Below are 18292 nucleotides of genomic sequence, written 5' to 3'. Positions count from 1 at the left end.
GCACATTTCTGCGGAACTTGGCTAACATTACAGAAAAACACATTTCAGTCACAAAGATACAACTAATGTGCTGATTTGTATTTGTTTAATGGATAGAACATTGAATGAAATGAGGCTTGCAAAGATATGGCTTTTATTGAATTGGAATGAATATTTTAACATGAAATCAAAGGAAACATGAACACCTATCAACATATTGGTTTTGCTCTTTTTTTGAACACATCCATACAACACAGAAATGGGATCTTAAATGTGGCCCACTGCGATTCTATTCAAACTGAACACATATGCAGAATGCAGAGCAAAACCAGAACAGTAGACCATGGTGAAATAATTAAACATATACAACACCATTTTCTTGTTCATTCTTTTTGATAAAAAAGAAAGAAAGAAAAACATGTTAGTGGTGAAATAAGCCTATTTTATAAGGTATCTTTTTTGGTTTCTTTCAGATAACAAATTACTCTATTCACAGAATATACAGTACAATAAACATTTTGTTTACCAGTTGTTTTTTAAGGGGTGCTCTCATGTGGGGCCATTATTATAAATTGCATTTCTTCTTCTTATTTCTCAGTGTTTGACTCATTCACAGTACATGCTTCGAGCCTCCAGACACAGCATATATTCCTGTAGATCGTCCAGTCAGTCAGGACACTGCAAGACACCACACAACAGTACAAGAGCAATGCCTTTATCAAGTCTAGTCCCATGAGCACACTTCTCTACAATAACACCAAAGTCAAGATCTTTTTCACCTCCATCAGTCAGAAGCCATCTTTGTCTTTTGTTTTGGTGAATTTGATTGGATTGTACAACAGAGCCCTCCCCTGAATACTGCTGTTAATCACCAAGTAGATGAGAGAAGCCTGGGTGGGCCTTTAATACTGCATAGCCCTCACACATGATGAAGGGCTTTCTATACTCACCTGTGGACTGAAAAAATCTTTGGTCAACATTAGCATTATGCAACAACCAGAACAGTAAAGACAGATCATATTGAACACCATTGAATAACTTATTTGTCAAGCTCACAACACGATAGCTTTTCAACAAAGACTATTTTTGTAGACCATTGTCCAAATGAAAGAAATGACTCAAATCTAGTTCATTACTGCCGTCCATCAATACATTATGCACACCCTCAGGGCAGTGTGAACATCTGACGACAAAAACACCAGACAAATAATTAGCATGAAACAGTTTCACGGCTCAACACGTGGACAGATTCAGTTCATACAAACACATTTTGAGGTCTAAACTGGGCTGTCAGGCAAACCAATGCAAATCAATCAGCTCTGCTTTACAACAACGACTGAGCTTCATTAAGGTGGCATTTATGATTCTTCGGAATGAATTCACTAAGAAGAGTATGTGCTTTGATATTCTTGATATGTTGACATTTGTGTGTAAAATGTCTGAAAAAGCCATTGGTAATGAAAGCATTCGCCTTATTGGACTTTTTCTCTCCTTTTTGCCAAATGATGACAGGATGGACACGGTATGGAATTTAAAAAGTGCTAATTGGTGAGCCTTCTTTAAGTGCCCCAAAACAACAACAACAACAACAACAACAACAACAACAACAACAGCAACAACAATACAACAATAAAAAGACAATAAGAACCAAGGAAATCAGTCATGTTAGCATTAGAGCTCAGATCCCTACTCCTGGTCCACGGGGGCCCCTGAGCTCACAGCCAGGTTCCTGTGAAGGTTTGGGTTCTGGCTGTGCCGGTTCCTGCTCCGCACCGAGGAGAAGGACGTGTCGCAGCCGGGGACTTTGCACTTGTGCAGCAGCCGCAGATGGACAGTTTTGTAATGAGCTCTGAACGTGCCCTTGTTGCTGTAGACCTTTTGGCAGACGTGGCAGGTTATCGGAGATCCACCCCCACCCCCCTGAAGCCCGGCTTGCCCTCCCCCAACGCAGCCCAGGGTTCTCTCTCCCCCCAGTGCCAACTCCTCGCCCCCAGGCCTCCCCACGTCAATCCCATCGCAGCTTTCATCACTGTCCTCCATGGGGAGCGCCTCCTCATCCTCTTCAATCCCTTCCTCTGCCTCACTACCGGCACCATCTGAGTCCCAGGTAGATGGAGCCCCAGCACTGCCTCGAGGTGGGGCAGAGGAGGAGGTGCTCAGGTCGAGGACTGCCCCCTCCTCCACTCCTCCTCCCTCCGCCCTCTCTCCTATGGGAGACGCCTCAGCACTGTTTGGTGCGGTAGACATTTTGCTCATGGGGAAAACCAGGCCCATGCGATTGTGCCCTCGGAAGATGACGGAGTTCTGGCTGCTCGGGTCCCTGTCCCGCTGGTCCTGGTAGAAGTCAGCAGAGTCTCTGTCCCTGCAGTGAGAGGAGGGCAGGTACAGGGTGTTGGCTGGGCTGAAGGAGTCTTTGGTCAGCAGCTTGTTGTGAAGATTCAAATTTGCACTATGTCTGTAGATGAAAAAAGAAAATATCACCACATGGTTAATCTACTTTCTGCATTAAACCTTCAAATGCCACACAAAGATCCATTCTTTGTTCCATAATAACTGGCGTGTAAACCTTGATAAGCCAAAGCAGAAAACCTGACAAAGTATGTATAATGCATAATGTTTGTTTTTGGACATCCTAATTATGATTGAGACCACAGTTGTATTTGTCATCTGCATTCTGTAGTTTGAACTGAACATTGATCAGCTGATTTCAGTACATCCTCCCTGCCTGCACATTAGAGAACCACTGATCTGATGCTGCGGATACACAGGCTGTCTGCTAAGGAAGGAAACTGCTAACTGAATGAGCTAAACAGAAACCTGTTGAGATATCAGCTGTTTTTATGGTCATTTCTTCAACTACTGTATACTGCTACCTATTGGTTTGATTTTTACCATGGTTTACTTATTGTGGTTTTATTGTGTACCTACTTTTTTGTATAATATGTAAGTCTACTTTTTTATGAATCTGCACTCTTGCTGTTGTAATACCGTTCATTTCCTCGTTGCAACACAAGTGAAGGACTTCTGATTCTGATTGGTGGGAAACAGCAGAATGTAAAGCGCATGTATAACCTGCTCTTTAGCAATGACAAAGCATGGCCTCTCACCGGTCTCTGCTCCTGCGGGAGGGGAAGGCAGCGTTGCAGCCGTCCACCGTGCACATGTGCATCTCCTTCAGGTGGACATTTTGGTAGTGCATCTTCACGGAGTAGGGGTTCTTGAAGGTCTTCCTGCAGATCTCACAGTTGTGTGGCAGATCAGCGTTGTGGTTGAGGTGAGAGAAACGTGAGTCACCGTAGTCGTCGACACAGCCGTCGGATTCTCCCTTCTCGTGGTCTAAGAGCTGGAGAGCGCCTCCATTGCTCAGCCTGTGCTCACCCTCATCCCATTTCAGCTCTGAGTTGACTTGGTCCCCATTCTCAATTTGTTCATTGCCATTGGGTTCCTGACGGTGTAGGTCGTTGTCACACTGATCCTCCATCAGTTTATGTTCAGAGGGGGAGGGTGCACAGGTGATGGCTCCGGTCTTAGCTTGCCTTGTCCGATCACCTTTGTCCTCCCTCACAGTCATTTCTCTCCCTAAAGTTTGGTCCAGAAGATGCTTGGTGCCCTCCCTTTCCTTCTCTTCACCAATGTAAACCCCACACCCCTCTCTCTCCTTCCCAGCTTGTGTTGTGCACATGTGACCTTCTTCTTGACTTTCGTCACACTCTTGTTTCTCCGTGCTTTGTGACGGAGCCTCGTCCTCGGAGCTGCTCGCCTTATCCATTTGCTCATCTCGTTCCACCAACTCCTTCTCTATCTTTATTGGCATACTTGACTTCCTAGACTTTTTCTTTGGTATGGGGTCTGTTATGCAGGATTCTTGGACTGAGATAGGTTTCATGGGTACAGAAGAGGAGAACAGAGGAAGGGAAGGCAGTGTTCCTGGGGTGTTGGCAAGCTCTGCCGGGGTGACCAGGCTGCGGTAGAAAGGAAGGACTGGCTGTACTGTTTTTAAGTTGGGGAAGAGTATGCCACTCTGGCCCATGCTGGGGAACGAGCTGCTGTGGAGTTTAGAACCAGCGTCCACATGGCTCACCATGTAGCTGGGCACTGATTTATGGCTTTCTGCAGAGCAAACCGGGATGGGGGTTCCATATTCATGCCTATTCTCTCCTTGAGAGCTCTCATCACCGGACATGCTGCCCCGTATGTCTTTGTCCCGGTTGTTACGGTTCATAGGCATGTGCAGTCGTGGATTTGGGTTGGCACTATGGCGGTTGCGACTGCGTAGGGAGCTGAACACCATGTTGCAGCCATCAATGGTACACTTGTGCTTAATCTTCAGGTGCACTGCGTTGTAGTGGATTTTTAGTGTGCCTTTGTCGTAGAACGTCTTCTCACAGGCGTTGCAATACACTCGACCTTTCTTCAGAGAGCATCCTCCCCCTCCTGACCCCGCTCCACTGCTAGCCCCATTCCTGTCCATGCAGCGCAGCTTGCCCTCGGGCGACATCTGGGTTACATCAGAGCTCATGGAGGGCGTGCATGGTGTGGAGGGTCCGTCTGAGTAGTTGTCACTAGTTGAGAAATCCTCTGCCTCAATCTTTGTAGTGGTGGAGAGCCCCTCCATGTGTTGGTCTACACTTCGATCCAGATCAGCGTTGAATGAGCCAGCGGTGGAACCGAGCAGGCTGCTCTCTGAAGGGTGTAGAAGAGGGAGTGGGTTGTCCCTCCCTAGACCGTCCCGACCTGGATCATCTTGTCTCTGACTCTGCTCCATCGACCCTCGGCCTGGCTGCTGTTGCTGCTGGTGCGGCTGTGCCCCTGTGGGTGAGCCCAGAAACGGAGCGGGAACAGATCCTAACAGCTGGAAGGGCAGCATGAAGGCCATGCTGTTGACAAAGTTTTCAAAGTGGTGCATGCTGTTGCTGCTCAGCTTATCCGCTTTGGATGTGGCGAGGTTGGCAGCAGTGCGTGGGGTGTGGCGCTCGATGAAAGTGCGGATATCTGAGTTGGTGCGGGTGCTGGGTACCAACACGGCCTGGCCCTCCTTATCCTGCAGAGCCATCAGCTCCACAATGGACTTGGTCTCGCCAAAACGCAGGAACTGCTGCAGTGTGGCGATCTCCTCCTCGAACGTCATGATGGCCCAGCGGTCCAGCACCTTCCCTGCTACATCCTGCAGCCGGGAGGAAGGGCAGAGCGTACAGTACAGGAGAGGAAGGAGGTATGAAGTAGATCGAGAAGGAGGCGAAATGAAGAAAAGAGAGCAATTTGATCATTAGCATTATAAATGTCTGTTGGGTTGCTCATACATATTCGCACAGTGGGTAGACGACACACCCTGTACAGCCGAGTGGCAGGGCAGCTAAATAGAGGACTCGTATGGAGTGTTAATACATGCGGCAGGGCAGAACCCTGAGAACCCTCATTACACACACACACTGTTTCATCTTACAGGTCATTTCTCTTCATTTAAATCAAGAAGATTGACTCACTCTGCATCACACACACACACACACACACACGCACACACACGCACGCACACGCACACACACGCACGTATACACACACACACACACACACACACACACGTATACACACACACACACACACATCCTGCCAAGAACATACTATCAGACATGTATACTTATAAACACACTCCCAAAGGCATGCACAAACAAATACACGCACCAACGTACCACACACACACACATGTAACAACACACGAGTCAGGGAGGCGTGATCAGAGGCCGGCTCTCGCTCAGCCCAGCAGTAATCACATGTGAGTTCGGGTGTCTTTGAAAGTGAAGAGCGGCCTAGTGCCGTAACTGTGATTAATATTTCATCACAGAGCATTCATTGGGCGCCTGTCGAGGATTCTGACTCTACGTTTGCCATTAGATGAGCTATCATGAATTAAACGCAGCCCATCTTGAATACTTGATGATGTACTAATCGAAGTGAGAGCCTGCTCTGACAGAGAGCCTGCAGCCGGGGCCGGCTTGGCTCCGGCTTGGCTCCGGCTTTAGAGGAAATCTGAAGCAAAAGACATAATATTTACAAATCTACCCAGCACAGTTCGGAGACCTCCCCGAGCTGGCGGTACCACGGCAACAAGCCGGCCGCATCAGCAGGCTACCAGGAGAGTTCATGGCTCTCTCCCCTGTCATCATGTTGCCTGACCCTCCCTTGTCCTCCTCAGAAATTCTCTCTGTCTCTTTCTTAACATACTCTGGCTCACTAAATGTAAGAGTTACATGTCAGTGTCTCGGCTGTTTTTAGAAGCTTCCTGCCTGAAAATAATCTCACAACATAATATGAGGACGGGTGTACGGAGGCATGGGGAAGCAGCCTCTGCAGTCCACGAACAGGCCACATGGTGTATATCAAAATCCATGCACACAAACAAAAATGTGAAAAGAACTATTAGTGATTTTCAGTCTCCCTGGGTCTCAGCATGTTTTAGCAGCATCTTCAGCTGCATTACAGACACAGCTGGCAAACAGAGCTTTGGTTCTCTTCTCTGCACAGCGGTCGGGCCACCCAGACGCTTTTTGCTTCAAAAAGTCACGATTGTTCAGAAAGCCATACTGGCATAATGCTTTTTTTACAAAACCACACAGACACCAAACAAATCCCACCTGGAGCACGTATCCTCGTATGTAGTCCTGCAGCGTCCAGTCCAGCGCATTGAGGATCTGGACGACCTCCTCCTGCTTGAGGACGGAGAACAGGCGGTCCAGGAGGATCTTGAGACGGATCGGGATGGCCTGGGTGCCGTACAGCATCAGGCTGCAGATATCGAACACCACGTTGGAGTGCACGATCTCCACCTGGCTGCTCTGGTATATGTGGTGCACCTTCAGTTTACTCAGGGCTGGAATAAATCACATCAGATTGACTGGATTAGATTTTGTGAAACTACACTGGACCTGAGTGAAGAGAAACAACAGTAACACATGTAAAAAGAAGCGGTATATGGAGAAATCTATATTTCACCATTGTCATGGTTTGTTTGCAAAACTCAAATTCCTTTAATAGAAAGAACTCTGTTTTGTTGTGTGCTGAAAAGCTGGCAGGTAAGAGATGGCATTAAATCATATCTCTCAAAATTGTTGAAATAATATAATAACATTATTTAAAATAAAAAACAATGTGTAATACTTTTTCTACAGGCACATTCTATATCAATAGATGAACTCTTTTTTTAACACAAACAATCATTATATCTACTATAAATGCAGGTGTATTGCCTAAGTGCAAACGAAAAATAGAGAAGATCATTTGAGTCTGAGTGTATGGAGAAACAAGTCCATGATTCAGTATTTTAAGACATTCAGGTTTTTAGAAGGTAGTTAGAAAAATAAAGATAATCATAATTTAGAACAATGAGATAGAAGCTGTTGCCGAGAGACCTAATAAGCCTATTTTAATATGATATAATACACACCAGCAGTTATAACGGCACATTTTAAACCGTGGTGGTTCTCTAAAATACGTGTCTTTGCACGCAGATATTGTGCATTTGTTTTTCTTAGATTTTCAGATGAAACATTTATGTCTCACCACAACTCTAGAAAGGGGAATGCACTTCTCGTGCTTACAGGAAGGAAACACTACATTTGGAAAGTCGTAGAAAATGTGACGTGTTTCTGTTTAATGGGAATTCCGTTTTTCTAAAGAAAGGTTGCTTTTTCATTTGGAAGGCACTGTTCTCAGTGGAATGGGTACAAATGAATCTTTAACTATAATTATGGTTTTCTGAAATAAAGCCTCATTAAAGTGTTAGCATTGTGCTCTCACCATGTGCTACCCAGCCATGCTTGCAGTTTTCACACTGCCTCCTCTTCAGCTTCCCCGGCTTGAAGCTGTCACAGTTACAGTTCACCAGAGTGCAGCAGATAGCCTGTGAAAAACACACAATTTGGCCTTTTGATGACGATTGTTTTTTCAAAACAAGATAGTACGCGATACATTTGGAATTGCTGACCTCCTCAGGACTTGATTATCATCTTTAAAATACCCCGTGTTTCTCGTGTAAAAATAACATTTGCATTCGTCTAAAACAAATATTCAGCAGCAGTGGATTACCAAATGATTCAAACCCCAAGACACCCAATTGTGTTTCAGCAGCAGCAGCTCATAAGAGGGAAATCTTCTGGATGTGTTCACAGTGGGCCAAATTCATCCAGACGTATTAGCTATTGCTGGAAACCTTGAGGTCTCGAGCAAAGCGTAGACGCTAGAGTTCCGTTCGGACAAATACTTTTTATATTTTGTATCATTCCAATTGTATAATATTTGATAACATTTGTTTATAACCAGGAATGCAACATAATAATGCTATACAGAATATAGCCCGTCATCCCGTCGCTCTTTGACTGAGCAGCATGTTCAAATGTGTCCGTAACTCATCTCATAAGCTACACATGACAATCATGCATGGAAGGAATAGAAAAGAAAACAGCACACTTTCCTTAAGTCGATTGACGTTATCTTTATGTGTCACTCATTTCCCTTGTGAGAGCAGTGTGTGTGTGTGTGTGTGTGTGTGTGTGTGTGTGTGTGTGTGTGTGTGTGTGTGTGTGTGTGTGTGTGTGAGTGTGTGTGTGTGTCAGTGGTACTGCAGGGCACGTCCTAACTACAGTAACTAAAGGTCTTGGACACACCTGGACCACCTAAACCATCTCAATCAATCAATGCCTGAGGCACACACACACACGCACACACCCACACACACACCCACACAACACACCCACACACACACACACACACACACACACACACACACACACACCACACACACACACACACACACACACACACACACACACACACACACACACACACACACACACACACACACACACACACACACACAGGTCAGAGTACTACCTCCATTAGATCATCTGCTAATGGGTTTTATCTTTCAGGCTGAACATGTATTGAGTGGACAGACTCGTGGAGAGAGTGGACGGCAGTAATGAGTCAAGTTTCCTGGGTAGCTGCTGACTTGGCAGCGACCCGGAGAAGACTCACACTAAAAATCGCTTCCCACTGCCTTAGACCAAGAAAAGAAAAGATTGACCCACCAGGAACTGAGGGAAAAGCATCATCAGATTTCTGATCAAAGCTGTGATGTTAGCGCTACATGCTGAAGAGCTCTGCCACCTCTCTCCTCTGCATCTATAATGCATGATCAGCGGGGTTTGAGTCTACATGAGCGGCATGCTGAGCTCCTCGCTGCTCCCCCCCCCCTCCTTTAGTCAGCCGCTCCGGGCTGGACTCGTCCTTCAGATTGGAGACCATGTTATTTCCCCTTACCCTAACCTCTCATCATTAGGCGCATACACTGACCCTATGAAGGTGGCGGCAGCTACCTGGCCCTGAAACTCAGCGTGGCTCCGGCCTTCGGTCCCATGACATCCGCTGGCTCTGCTTTTCTCTTTATCTGGCCCAGACAGTGGTGAGGTGCAAAAAGCCCTTTGCTCATCTCTCAGGGACATAATCCCATCATTACAGAGCACCAAGAACCAACACGGCCCAATTAGGCTAATCCCATCCCACTGTGGGGGCATACACACCTCCTGCTGCTGCCCCCCCTAATATACATCTCAATCAGGTTCCCCCTGCCTGCTCACCAGCCTGTAACACACGCTCACACACACACACACACACACACACACACACACACACACACACACACACACACACACACCACACACACACACACACACACCACACACACATTCCATCGCACAGTGTGCTCCAGGTCGTTTATCTCAATTAGAGAGTCATATCATGAGTTCTAAAGAAGAAGAAGAAGAAGAAGAAGAAGAAGAAGAAGAAGAAGAAGAAGAAGAAGAAGAAGAAGAAGAAGAAGAAGAAGAAGAAGAAGAAGAAGAAGAAGAAGAAGAAGAAGAAGAAGAAGAAGAAGAAGAAGAAGAAGAAGAAGAAGAAGAAGAAGAAGAAGACTAAAACAGTGACTTTTGGTGACCCTTGCTTTTCCTTTCTGGTGTCACCAGTGAGACCCAGCTGTTCGGTGCCTCTCTGAAGTCGACGATGAGAGGCTAATTGCACAGAATGATGTCCGGGTCAGTGTTTCCCTTTACATCAGTGTAATGAAACACCAACCAACCACCTATACACACACCCTGAATACATTGCACATGCCGCCTCAATGAGCATTTCTGTCCTACATGTAGTTGAATAAATTATTTAAATACATTTTTTTTTTTAGAAGGACATTTAAATCAGGGGTCCTTCATGTAAAACATAAAAATATGCTTTTGGCAATAATCGTTATCCAACCTTTTTTGTTCAAATGCTTTGTAAGTATTTTTTATTCTGCATAATTCCATTTTGAACTATAACAAATGTTGCCTCTTTTCCACTGTGAGCACAATATATCATATGAATTGGTAGAAACTATGGAAGTGGGAAACTTGCGTTAAGCCTGAAAGGCAGGACCCGGGGCAGAACAGCCCTCCTCCTTTTGAAACAGAGAATACAGATGCTCTATCTGCTGTTGTCGAGATGGACTCAGAAAGCCTTAGAATGATCGAGTTTCATTTGAGGACTAATGGAAAAAAACGGATTTTCAATAATCTGGAGAAAAACCTAACCTTGATTTTGTAAGGAAAATAGATCTTGTCTTTTTCTGTAAATTGAAACATGAGTTCTCCCTGTGTACATGTATGTGTTAGCACCTAGAGTGTGTGTGCGTTTCAGATAAGGCGCTTTGGATAAGAGATCGTGCCATGGCTAAACCTTTCCGTACACAATATTTCAATAGCAAATTTGCCTTTAATAAATATTGATGGATTAGATTGGAATTTATTATAATAATAATAATAATAATAATAATAATAATAATAATAATAATAATAATAATAATAATAATAATTGAACCATACAAAAAAATAAATATATATCAACTTAAAAAAAAGCATACATTTAATAAAAAAAAAAGCTATGGTCTGTCTGGTAAGGGAGCGTGTTCTTCATCATCCCACCTGTCAGACACACACACACACACACACACACACACACACACACACACACACACACACACACACTGAAATGGTCCTTTCGGGCTGTTAAAATAAACCCTGCCGTACGTCAGTGAGCAGCGCTCAGATGAAGACGGTTTGGATGGTTTTATGGCCTAATGCATTACAAAGCTAATCAATTAGCACAGCCTGGCACACACTGACTGCCACACGGGGGGGGGGTTACTATCGGACATTAATCAGTTCACAAGAGAATAATGGCACGAGGGGATTAAGGGAGGTGAGTGTTTTCCTGATAGATTTACAGCACACATGTTACACACTCAAGGCTGTATTTTGGACTCAATCTTTCCTCCCTGCAAAACATTTTCTCACTCGTGTGTATAACAGCCGTGAGATGAGGATGACATATACGTACAATTCATAAATAAGATTCCTATGCAGGCCAAAAGTTCAGAAAATAAAACTCATGGATTTTAGATGAACAAATGATTTACTAATGCTTTAATCATTTCTACAAAACGTTCAGATTTCCAGGTTGAAATGATTGAAGCATAACTATTATTTATTGAGCCTGAATCAAGCAATGAGTGAACACCCTTTATGAAAGTTCATTCATCGATTAGCTTAACACTCACTGATCAGAAAAAACTAGTTTTGGAATATTAAACGTTCAATGGACATTTCCTCAATTTCAACAGATTCATCATAACCAACACAAGCATGACATCAAATGTTTCTGCTTTGAAAGTTGCATGAAATATTTATGAAAGTCACTTTTTATCCATTAAAATGTCAAGTCTTAAAGGTTTTATATATGATAGCAGTTCAAACAGGAGGTTGAGAAACTGACAGAACAAGTATGATAAAAACTATTTGTTTTTATGGCTGCTTAAAAACAAACACACTACAGCACAGCGATCAAGAGAAGCGGATCATTCACACACACTCACACAGAAAATAAATATGTTATCTGGGCAAGAACACGCAGAAAACCCTGAGGAATGGAGTGGGAGGACGGTGTTCCTGGTACCACTCAGATATCCTGCGCAGACCCCAGCTCCGTAAGAACCTCAGCACCAAAACTTTGGGCTGCATGGAGACCCCGGCCGGCCCCTCCACGCCACTCTCTCTGCGGGTGAGTGCCGTAGTAAAGAACAGTGCCATGCATAAATCACTGCCTATGTGACAGCGAGGCAGTAAAATGTGAATTGATGACAAGTGTTAGTTAAAGTGAGGTTACGATACATGAGCCGCTCAGCAGGCAACACGATCCTGCTCACATTATGATTTAATGTTGAGAGAGAGGAAGCACTTAAACACACCAGATACAAACACATGGAGTTCTGCGTGACTCGTTTTATCCAGAAACCACCAGCTGTAGAGCCATCCAGCTTTACTGTTTGCTTCATACAACTCCATGTTAGTAATAGCTTTAAAAAGACATTTAAATGTAATAAGGCGAGCGCTCCTTTAACACCACATTGTCCTGAAAAGGTGAAGACAACCCCAGGAGGAGCTGAGCGAGTGCAAGTAGTGACAGGCTGAGTTTGAGCCTATTAAGAGTCCATACAGCCCAACGACAGCGTGAACAACTCATTATTTCATACTCATCCAGCAGTCAATCACAAGAAAGCACACACACACACACTCACACACACACACACACACACACACACACACACACACACACACACACACACACACACACACACACACACACACACACACACACACACACACACACACACACACACACACACACACACACACACTACATGTTCCAACACTACAGCAAACAAAAAGGTAGCAGATCGTTACCTGAGTATCCATGAGGAAAGCTCCTTTAAAGGAAAAAAAGTCAAGACAAAGTGGGGGGAGAAGGAGGCGAAGCAAAGTTTAGTTGGCTTCCTGGTGTGTGAGGCTCCCCGTTAGGAACTCGCAGGGAGTGTTTGACTCGGAGAGGGAGTAACTGAGGGGAACATGTTAGTACACTGAGTGTGAGAGACTTTGGCTCCCAGCTACGCTCTGATTCATATCAGATCTGCCTCTCCACTCGCTGCCTCCTGACAATCTTGTCACATCTGGCTGACAAATCCTCACAAGCCTTTTTGTGGCAGATGCAAGGGGTGGCTGCTGTGTGTGTGTGTGTGTGTGTGTGTGTGTGTGTGTGTGTGTGTGTGTGTGTGTGTGTGGAGTTTGGGGGTGTTAAGGGGGTATGCCGGGACCAGATCACAGCTTGAGGAGACGCTGAAGGGGGTACAAGGCTGGAGCACACACACACACACACACACACACACACACACACACACACACACACACACACACACACACACACACACACACACACACACACACACACACACACACACACCGATATACGCACACACAGCCAAGTGCAACTCTGTTAAGACAAGCAGGACCCAATGAGTTGTTTTCTGTTACAAACATGTGTGTGTGTGTGCTTGTGTGTGTGTGTGTGTGTGTGTGTGTGTATGTGTGTGTGTGTGTGTGTGTGCCCCGGGGCCATGCAGAACTAAAGAAGAACAGAGAGCCCCAGAGTTGGAGGTAGAATGAGGAAACACGGTAAAGAAAGAGAGAGAGAGAGCAGCTTGAATAAAGAGACGGACATGAGTGTGTCACAGAAAAGCCACTGAGGGCCAGTATATACACACACACACACACACACACACACACACACTCACGCACGCACGCACGCACGCACGCACACACACACACACACACACAGACACACACACACACACACACACACACACACACACACACACACACACACTCACACACACACACACACACACACACACACACACACACACACACACACACACACGAAAAAGGCAACCTGTGAGAGGAACATGAACTGTGTGAGGAATAACACACACCACATGCCAACATGACGGCTGGATTTCATCATATTTTAAGTGCATTTTAAAGATTCTCTTTGCTTTACAATCCTGTTTTAGTATTTACATTTTCATTTTTTAATGTTTTATTATTTGATATTTAACAACTAATACAATGAATTCAGATCACCCACATTTATAACAAATAAAGATCTGATACATTTTATTATCATAACACTTCATTTAGTTTTAATATTCTATTGATTTGTTATGCTTTCAATAGTTAAGATGATAAATGACGAGAAAAGTCTCCAAGATATATATTTAAAAACTGGTTAAATAAAAACAAACATAAGCAAAATAAATATATACTTTTAAGCTAATTAGCAGAAACATAAAACGGTTGAAATGTGTTTTTGTCTCAGCTGTAAGTTCAATACATATATTTACATGTTTGTGATGAATTAGACTCCAGCTCGTCTTGATGCACACACACACACACACACACACACACACACACACACACACACACACACACACACACACACACACCACACACACACACACACACACACACACACACACACACCACACACACACACACACACACACACAACGTTGTTGACGAGTGGTTTGTGGATGTCTTAGAAGGCATGTAAGGACAGTCACAATGACTGGAGCACGAGAGCCACTCAAAGCTACAGAAATGTAATCAATGAGTTTGAAACCTTTCAAGAGAGCTTCAAAAAGCTGCCACAGCACTCAGATGTAGAATCATGTTCACTTTCAACAGTTCCTAATGGAAACAAAAACAGCCTTTTTCATACAATTGTATTTAGAGAACGTTTTTGAAGAGCAGCTTGTGCTTGTTTTAACATTTGTGAAATGATAAAAAGAAATGTATTTGTCAAAAGTAAAGTGTTAACAAAGTAACTCTTTGTCATCATACTGAAACTAATCGCAAGCTTAGTTTCGGCACTCGGAAGATTTCCAAAGCTGCCCGCTCTTTAGTCACCGTGTCACAACTTGTACCATCAGCTCTGGAATCACAGCACAGCACAGCCATGTTCCTCACGTCACTACAAAGCACTCATCCTCAAATATAAAACATCTAGCTCTCAGCAAAGTCCTCCCGCGTGTCACTCTGATCCAAACTCCTTCACTTTGTCTTTGTTGAACATGTCCTGCTGATGTGTGTGTGTGTGTGTGTGTGTGTGTGTGTGTGTGTGTGTGTGTGTGTGTGTGTGTGTGAGGAGGTGAGCGCTGCAGTGAAAAGCTCTCTCTCTTACCTCGGCCATTGTCATTTAGGCGGATGTTTCCAAGGATACCGTGGAGTTTGCCATTCCCCGCGAGTCCAACAAAACAACTGGCTCCAACTCTCCTGTCCACACAGATACTAACGCAAAAGAGCCATCACACCCAGCAGCATCTCCTTCAACACACACACACACACACATGTACTCTGTCTTCACACACACACACACAAACACACACACACACACACACACACACGCACAAACACACACACACACACACACACACGCACACGGAACACTACAACAAAAGATAAGTCACTGTGCTTTTACTCTCACTCACACACACACACACTCCTCCTCTGCTTTCTCTCCTCTAATGTTGCCGTGGCTCTAAACTACTCAAGATGTTCAGAGTGTGTGTTGAAACTGGGCACAGGGGATTGGAATGAGATCCTCCCACTCGGCATTCTCACCTCAGGAGCTGCCTGCTCCCTCCCCATCCTGCACACACAACAACACCACACACACACACACACACACCACACACACACACCACACACACACACAAACACACAACACACACACACACACACACACACACACACACACACACACACACACACACACACACACACACACACACACACACACACACACACACAGGTGTATGCATGGAGGTGTGCATGCTCTCTCACGCACACACACACACACACACACACACACACACACACACACACACACACACACACACACACACACACACACACACACACACACACACACACACACACACACGCTACCCCCTCAGAGTCACAGGGCAGTCCCCTCACAGCTGGCTGGAAGAGGGCATGACACTCATCTTTCACAGAGATTTGATCAAAAGGAATCACAAAGGCTGGAGGCTCTCTTAATGCAGTCAGGGGAGACTCCCCCCCCAACACTCTCTCTGTCTGAGTAATGCCCTAAATCAACGTAGCCCCTCTCGGTGCACACAGCCCAGTGTGTGTGTCTGGGTTCACCTTAACACAGCTCTGTGAACTACCCTCCATAACAAGTTATTCCTTGTGCCGCCAGGAATGTGTCAGTATGAGTGCTTCTCGGGAAGAGGGACTTCGCACATGACAAAAAAAGAATCTGAGTTAGTTATCTTTAGGAATATGTGTACCTGAAGAGTCGGGTATCAAACCTCTACACCTCAGGTTCTGTTCACAGCAATAACAATTCAGAAAACATCATGGGTCAGCTCTTATCTGTAACTCGGTTTACTTTTTATAAAATGCTTCTAGTTTTGAATCACAGGTTTCTCAGACTTAAGGTTTGTCAGTAAAATAAATAATGTGTGTGTGTGGTGTGTGTGTGTGTGTGTGTGTGTGTGTGTGTGTGTGTGTGTGTGTGTGTGTGTGTGTGGTGTGTGTGTGTGTGTGTGTGTGTGTGTGTGTGTGTGTGGGGGGGGGGTAACCACATTACACACAGTAACAAGTAACATAAGGTAACCTGTTGTTAAGCCCTGTGTGGAAATGCAGGTGTCATCAGAACAGCAATGATAAGAGCAAAACAGAAGACATTAAAAAGACAACAGTGGTTGAAATGTCTGAGGTTACATACAGAGACACTGATGAGGATAAAGACATCATGCATGTGTGGGCAGTTTGAGCTCCAGAGAATCCTGTAGAGCAGGGTCACCAACTACATCTGTCCAAGGGCCAAAACACTTTCACTTTCGGGGGCCAGAGATCTGTATATATAATTATATTTATCGAATCGGTAACTTTCTTGTTAACCCGTTTTGGTTTTAAAACAGAAAAACAAAAAAACAACACCGGTTTTTAGTCTTTAGTTTGTCCTATTCGCTTTTGAAACGGAAAAACCAAAGAACGAACCATAAACATAAACTTCTCCTCATTTTTTTATAAAAGTAATCATCATCTTTATATATATATATATATATATATATCACCTATACAGCACCTTTGGGAATGCAGTGTCTTGATCAAGGAGCGTGGGGCTCGAACCCGTGTAACTCGAGGTGACATGAGTGGGGGGCGAACGCACTAACCCAGTGGTTCTCAAACTTTTCTTTGGAGAAAAAAAAAAGTTGGGCCCCCCCAACACAAATAGTCAGGCTCAGCTGCGGCGCCAGAGATTTGTTTTGGGGGTGCTGTGGGGTAGCTTGACGTTTCATAGAGGGTGCTCAAACATGTAGGGTTTCCCATTAAGGTACTGGCGCTACAGTGGAATGTTCTACTGCAACACTCCCCACACACACATATGTATCACATTATTTTCGAATCAATAATTTTTCAAATTATGATTTTTTATTTTTAATAATGCCTCCCCCACTTTGGGAACCACTGCACTAACCTCTCCGCCAACGCCACAGTCACCACTGCCGTGCGGGCCGTATGAGCATGTCTGGCGGGCCAAATGTGGCCCGCAGGCCACCAGTTGATAGTCACTGCTGCAGAGGAAGTAAGAAATATAAATATATAGATATTTAACTTATCGAAAGTATATCAAAACACAAGGGCATATGGCAGGGGTAGGCAAGTAAGTTTGGCCGTGGGCCAATTTTTTGCTGAGCCGCAAGATGGCGGGCCAGAACATAATCAAAGCCTAATTCAAGGAATTGATTTTGGTAAGAGGGCGCAGCGCCCCTGTTCCCCGGTTCAGAAAAAACTCTGATATCACTGATAAGCCTCCCCATCAACACTCTGATGCGCAGTCAGATCCGCTGATTGGTTCACTGATGATATAAGCGCCCAATCCAGAGCCTCTGGCTAGACCCGCCCAAAGGGAGGCTCGTCCTCTCTAGCCCCATTTCAGTCCCAAAGCCAGGGCTATTATCTGTATTTTAACAGACTTATCTTTTAAATTGAGGTGTATTTATTGTTCTCTTCAAAGTTTATTTTTCTCTGAAATTGTAGGGAGGATGGTCCTCCCTTTCCTCAATGGACGAGCCTCCACTGAGTAAAGTAGAGTTATTAACGAGCAGTGTTATTTAACATTTTATTCTGATAAGTATTGTCAAGTTCTCTGGGTTTTTGGCATTTATTTGAGTGTTTGCACATTTGAGAGGCTTGAGGGGCAACTGGAATCCTTTTTCCTTCTCTTTATTTAAACGTTTCAAGGACACATTATATTCTTTCAGGTTGAAAACCTTTAAAAAATACCAAAAGACAAAATAAATCAATTT

At 44.5% G+C, this 18292-nt stretch overlaps 1 protein-coding gene across 2 annotated transcripts; it reads right to left on the bottom strand.

Moving 5' to 3' along the window:
* Positions 1 to 116: 116 nt before the first annotated feature.
* bnc1 (basonuclin 1) lies at positions 117 to 15530 on the bottom strand. Of its 2 annotated transcripts, XM_034229121.1 has the most exons (5): positions 15133 to 15530; positions 7771 to 7873; positions 6609 to 6844; positions 3087 to 5143; positions 117 to 2434 (listed from the first exon to the last, which is right to left on the bottom strand). In XM_034229121.1, the coding sequence occupies exons 1-5, from the start codon at positions 15145 to 15147 to the stop codon at positions 1666 to 1668; spliced, it is 3180 nt and encodes a 1059-aa protein (XP_034085012.1). In that variant the 5' UTR covers positions 15148 to 15530; the 3' UTR covers positions 117 to 1665. The 2 variants fall into 2 exon arrangements, with proteins under 2 accessions (XP_034085012.1, XP_034085013.1); XM_034229122.1 differs by lacking the exon at positions 7771 to 7873.
* Between the last annotated feature and the right edge of the window lie 2762 nt (positions 15531 to 18292).

This window comes from Gymnodraco acuticeps, unplaced genomic scaffold, assembly GCF_902827175.1.
Source record: "Gymnodraco acuticeps unplaced genomic scaffold, fGymAcu1.1, whole genome shotgun sequence".
Lineage (NCBI taxonomy): Eukaryota > Metazoa > Chordata > Actinopteri > Perciformes > Bathydraconidae > Gymnodraco > Gymnodraco acuticeps.
The sequence above is the reverse complement of the archived record's forward strand: the minus strand, read 5'-3'. Positions and strand labels throughout refer to the sequence as shown.